Raw genomic sequence first — 6,000 nt, 5'->3', positions numbered from 1 at the left:
TAGTAGACTGCATACATAGACTGTCATGAGTTGCTTTGGCCAAAAAGAAGTCATATCCTGGTGCTAAGCCACGTCCCATGGTGCCGAGGCTCTCCATCTTTCTCAGAAAACAGACGAAGTCTTTCCACAGGCTCCTGCTGGTAAAGCCTTTCCAGATTGGGGGGATGGGGGAGGGGCCCTGCCAGAACTTGCCACAAGCAGACCCTTCCTCAGCCCAGAGTCACCTCCATGACATAAAGAGGCATCAGAGTAGGATTCAAGTAGAGAAAGGGATTTCGTTCAGCCTTTCCAGACAAGAACTCTCTTCCAGTTCCTGACCTAAATCCCGTCTTTCCCACCCAGGGCTGATTTTCAGAGAGGCCTGAACAGCTGATGGCCACCTGCCTTCTGCAGACCAATCTCCCCTGCCCCACTAGTGCCAAAGCAAAGCTTGTTATTATCGGCTAATAATTACCCGGGAGCCGTGTGGCGCTGGAGGCTTGGGCCTTGCCCTCCTGAGGGGGATGCTCTGAGCAGGGGAGGGGAGGCAGAGGGATGGGGAAATCAGTTCTTTCTGCTGACTCAGGGCACTGTGAACAGGCTGCTCTCCTGGAGCTGTGCTGGGAGAGGCTGGTGGGGACCTCCCCTTGCAGCCAGGCCTGGGCCTGCTGCCTCCTCGATGGTAAATGGACGCCTGGAGGCACAGGGAGGTACCCAAGACAGGAACTGAGTCAGAAATCGGGGAGGTGTAGCATCCAAGCATTCTGACTCCCAGGCAAATGGAGAGCCAGAGGAAAGTGAAGGGGCCACCCGGGCCCCCCGACTTCCTGGGAATGCGCTATGTCTTACCTTGCCCAGAAGTCCTATTAATAACTGTCCTTTCTGGTGCCTTTTAACATATGCAAGATGTTTTCCACACACACACTTTCTCCTCTGGGCCTCTCACTTCAGCCCCTGAGGATAGTACTTCAAGAACAAGGTCAAGAAGCTATCTCAAAGACACTCTAATCCAACCCCTGCATTTACAGATGGGGACACTGAGTCTCAGAGAGCTGAAGTGACCCAGGTCCAGCTCCCTGTCCCCCTGGCTGGCAATGCTCAGCAGCCCCATGGGCATCCAGACCCATGCCTAGGTCAGACATTTAGGGCACTAAGAAGAGCATCATGAACCCTTGGAAAGGGAAGGGAGGGAAGCCAGGCCCAGTGTGCTGCCCCAGCCTCACCGCCACCTCCCATGTTAGCCTGGCTGTCGGCCAACAAGGGCTCGGATTCCAAACCAGGAGAGCCAGCGTGGGCCAGTGTATGGAAAGTCGGTCTGGTCCAGCCCCTTTATTTTACACATAAGGAAACTGAGATTCAGAGGTAGTGACTTGTCGAAGGTCATACCGGCTAACAATTATCTGAGAGGCAGGCTTTGAACTCAGATCTTCCCAACCATCCACTGTTCCAACCTGTCTCTGTGGAATGAGAGAAGGTCATGCTCACTGGGGGTTGGAGGGTTGGAGAGGTCAAGGAAAGCTTCAGGGAGGGTGGGGTCAGCAAACAGTTCATTCCAGGCATGTCGTCAAAATGTTAAGGATGAGGGGGCAGCTAGGTGGCGCAGTGGATAGAGCACCGGCCCTGGAGTCAGGAGTACCTGAGTTCAAATCCAGCCTCAGACACTTAACACTTACTAGCTGTGTGATCCTGGGCAAGTCACTTAACCCCAATTGCCTCACTAAAAACAAACAAACAAACAAACAAAAAGTGTTAAGGATGGTGGGGCAGCTAGGTGGCTCAGTGGATAAAGCACTGGCCTTGGATTCAGGAGGATCTGAGTTCAAGTCCAGCCTCAGACACTTGACAATAGCTGTGTGACCTTGGGCAAGTCACTTAACCCTCATTGCCCTGCCAGGAAAAAAAAAAACAAGATTAGGGCAAAATGTTAAGGATGACATCAAATCTGATTCTTTCATATTGTAATGGAGGGAAATTACCCCCAGAGAAGGGAAATGATTTAGGTGCCCAGGTGGGCAGTGATGGCTAGGGCTAGAAACTGAATCTCATATGGCTGGCAGGCCACAAACATTTGTTAAGCACCTACTGTGTGCTGAGCACTCATTCACTCACTGTACTGAAGATTCAAAGAAAGCAAACACACTAGTCCCTGCTCTGGAGGAGCTCACAGGCAGATGAAATGATGATGGGCAGAGAGCTATGTACAAAGAGGATCTCTAAGTCCCGGGTAAGCTGGGGAGAATCTCAGAGGGAAGGCATGAGAGGGAAGAGCCCTGGAGAAGGCCTCTCTGTTCAACAGGCACTCCCCTTCATGGGCTGGCTGGTATCAGGATAACTGACCGGGGCAGGTGCAGTCAGAGCCTTGCTTCCTGAATCCCTAGGGCCAGCCCTGCCCTCCCGAAGCACTGCTGTGTCCTGAGACTGAGAGACTAGCACTCCAGGAAGGCACCTGAGAGGTCCAGAACTGGAATGGGGTGGGACTGAAACAGAACTGATCCCAAGACCAAAGGCTCAAGAGCTGGGAGGACCCTTAGAACACAATGTCAGAGCTGGGAGGCCCCTTAGAATACCAAATATCAGAGCAGGGAGAGGCCTTAGAACACAGAATGTGAGGCCTGGAGAGGGCATTGTCTTGCTCAGCATAGCAAGGCCAGCAGCAGTGCTGAGATTCAAGCCCAAGTCCTCTGTCTCTCACCTACCCCAAAATCTCAAGAAAAACTGGGCACAAACCCTGCCCCCTGTCCCTTCATGGTGGGGCTGGCTTGGCTTGGAATCTCACCCCCCACCAGGGGAAGGAGAGAGGTCCTGGTTCCGGGCTTGTCCCATTAGAGAGGACACCACATGGAAGGTAGCCGTCTGAGAGACTTGGTCTACACCCACGCGTATTCCTCCCCGTGAGCAAGGTCTTTCTCACATCGAACCGAAATCCCTCATGATTCACCAGGAGTCTGCTCCCTCTGGCTAGGCATGACTCTGTCTTTCCTCAGTAGCAGAGGCTGCTAGGCTGACCTGGGAGGGATGTGTCACTGGGACATCAAACAGACCAGGGCAGTGGCTGCCCCAAGAGCAGGGCCCTTTGTGCCCAGGTGGGTGGGAGTCAGGTTCTTCTCAGTAGCCCTTGCACAGGGGCCATTAGGGGGGCTTTGTGAGAGAAAGCCAGACATTCTTAGAGAAGCCTCACCCCTGAACATCCTCTTTGTGGAGCCCCTTGCTATTCAATGGCCACCCCCACCCCATTGGCATTGTGCCAACTCCCTTAGGTGTGGAACTCTGTGGAGGCAGAGCCAGAGCCCCAACTGGAAGAAAAGTGTGATCCAGTGGGGTCAGAGGGCATAGAGAGGGGTGCTGCTGCTTGTACCCTGGGGGCTGGGGGTGGGTGGGGGGTGGGAGCAGAGGACAGGGGCAGAAAAAGATGTGTGAAATAAACTGGAAGTGACTGAATAAAACCCCCCAAAGTATCCTCATAAAACAAGACTGTGGCCAGCCATTGTCTCACCCCTGTCTCCCCTGGGAGTCAGTCACCCCCCTCCAGAGGAACCAAACTGGGCCCTGAGTCCAGGTACCTTGTTTGCCAGCCTCAGACAAATCAGCAGAGCCTGGCACTAGGTCAGAGGTGAGTCAGAGAGGAAAGTGGGGCAGCTGATGAAGCCAGTGACCCCACCCTCTCCAGGGCGCCCACATGAGCCTCCCTGATACTCTATGGCTTGGGAGGGTGCTTCCAGACACCTAAGCATGGAGCCCAGCCAGAACAGTGTCCCTGGGGAAAGTTCTTCAATCAGTGGGAACCAGCTGCTGAGTTGAAAGGGGAAATTGCAGTGTAATGGGGGTGGTATTGGGCCCAACTGGGGTGACTAATTACAAAGGATGGGCCTATAGCGTCCTCGCTTGTTAAACTCATCTTTAAGTGGCACAAGGAGGTGCCACCTCAACAATCTGGGAGTGGGGGGAGGCAGTCATTGAGGGGAAGGAGATTTAGGGAGCAGGGCTGTAGGGACCTTGATTAGCTCAGAGGGGGCTTCTGGGAGCTCCAGCACTGCCCATTCTCCATGTTTATCAACGAGAACTCGTGGTACACTGAGGGTGCTGCCATGCCATGCCCACACGGTGCCCATGCAGCAGCTGGAGCTGGAGGAATCCAAGGTCTCCCAGATCCAGGATAGGTGCTAAGGAGAGAGTTTATTGGACAGCATCCTGATATGCCACCTTTAGAGGGGACTTTGAAACACAAAGACACATTCTGTGTTAGACACACAGTCACCAGCCCGAGTACACCCCATCACCGAAGCACTACACACTCCTCCACCCCCTACATCCACAGGGACTGGACAGTCCAGTCTCTCTCAAGCCTCCAAGGGACCGACGGTTCCTATTTCCTAAAAACGAGTGGGGTTTAGAGTAACAGCTGGGACAATTAGCAGTTAAACCTCAGGCTACTGGCTAAACCTCAGCCTCCCTACCTCCCCAGCTGGGTCCTAGCGAAGAAGCCCATTATTGTCAACTTTCACTGGGAGATAACCATGGGAATTCGGAGGAGGCCCCTGAGCACGGCCGACCCTCTGGGAGAGAGGCCAGGGGAGCCCCAGGGGGCGGCTGCCGTAGGTGGGGCCCACGCCCGCTTTTCTCCTCGCTGAGTATCCCCGGGATGACTAATGCACCTCTGCCCTGGTCCCTTTACCTTTAAGGAGCAGCCAGGAAAAAGGGGAAAAAAAAAAAGGGAGCCGGGCTGGGGGAGGCAGCCGCCCGAGGCCCCGCCCCGCCTCCTGCCCAGCCCTGCCCCTCCCCACCCCAGCCAAAAAGCCGGCCCGAGAGGGGGAGGCCGAGCAGAGGCAGAGCCCAGGTGCCCCGGGATCGAGCGCAGCCCCAGCCCCACCGGAGCCGAGCCATGGAGAGAGCCAGCCTGATCCAGAAGGCCAAGCTGGCCGAGCAGGCCGAGCGCTACGAGGACATGGCCGACTTCATGAAGGGCGCCGTGGAGAAGGGCGCCGAGCTTTCGTGCGAGGAGCGCAACCTGCTCTCGGTGGCCTACAAGAACGTGGTGGGCGGCCAGCGCGCGGCCTGGCGGGTGCTGTCCAGCATCGAGCAGAAGGGCGCCGAAGAGGAGGGCGCAGAGGACAAGGAGCGGGGCCCCGACGTGCGCGAGTACCGGGAGAAGGTGGAGGGCGAGTTGCGCGCCGTCTGCGGCACCGTGCTGAGCCTGCTCGACTCGCACCTCATCCGCGACGCGGGCGACGCCGAGAGCCGCGTCTTCTACCTGAAGATGAAGGGCGACTACTTCCGCTACCTGGCCGAGGTGGCCACGGGCGACGACAAGAAGCGCACCATCGACTCGGCCCGCGCCGCCTACCAGGAGGCCATGGACATCAGCAAGAAGGAGATGCTGCCCACCAACCCCATCCGCCTGGGCTTGGCGCTGAACTTTTCCGTCTTCCACTACGAGATCGCCAACAGCCCCGACGAGGCCATCTCCCTGGCCAAGACCACCTTCGACGAGGCCATGGCCGACCTGCACACGCTGAGCGAGGACTCCTACAAGGACAGCACCCTCATCATGCAGCTGCTGCGCGACAACCTGACCCTCTGGACCGCCGACAGCGCTGGGGAGGAGGGCGGCGAGGCGCCGCCCCCCGAGGAGCAGGCCCAGAGCTGAGCCTCGCTCCCCCCGGCGCCCCGACGGCCCCTTCCATTCCCGTCCCCCGCCCCGGCCTGGCCCCCGCTCGGGGGAGAGGACTTGTGTGTGGGGCGGGCCCCCGGACCCCTCTCCCTCCCTGCACCTTCCCTTCTTCTCCCCTTCTCCTCAGCCCCTTAGCTCCCGACCCCCACCCCACCGCGCGCCCATCTCGGGAGCGACTCGGAGACGCGAAATCCGGGGCAGCCGGCCAGGAAGCTCTGGGAGGCTGTCCTTCTAGGGCCAGGCTGTCAGGAGCCCTCACGATCGTCCCACGATCCCTGGCTCTCTGAGCTGCACCCCCTCCCCTGGCCCCGGTGGACTGCCCCCCCCCCCCCCGCGCTCTCCCTCTCTTGCCC

At 57.6% G+C, this 6,000-nt stretch overlaps 1 protein-coding gene across 1 annotated transcript; it reads left to right on the top strand.

The window, feature by feature from the left end:
- The first annotated feature begins 4,808 nt into the window (after positions 1–4,808).
- SFN (stratifin) lies at positions 4,809–5,770 on the top strand. Its single transcript, XM_043996549.1, has one exon. It carries the CDS (start codon positions 4,859–4,861, stop codon positions 5,621–5,623), a length of 765 nt encoding a protein of 254 aa, XP_043852484.1. The 5' UTR covers positions 4,809–4,858; the 3' UTR covers positions 5,624–5,770.
- Positions 5,771–6,000: the final 230 nt, after the last annotated feature.

The sequence above is a fragment of the Dromiciops gliroides genome, chromosome 3 (assembly GCF_019393635.1).
Source record: "Dromiciops gliroides isolate mDroGli1 chromosome 3, mDroGli1.pri, whole genome shotgun sequence".
NCBI lineage: Eukaryota > Metazoa > Chordata > Mammalia > Microbiotheria > Microbiotheriidae > Dromiciops > Dromiciops gliroides.
The sequence above is the reverse complement of the archived record's forward strand: the minus strand, read 5'-3'. Positions and strand labels throughout refer to the sequence as shown.

Bases quoted from the DNA above. Each gene is read 5' to 3' on its own strand.
- SFN (XM_043996549.1), top strand. From the start codon at position 4,859: ATGGAGAGAGCCAGCCTGATCCAGAAGGCCAAGCTGGCCGAGCAGGCC.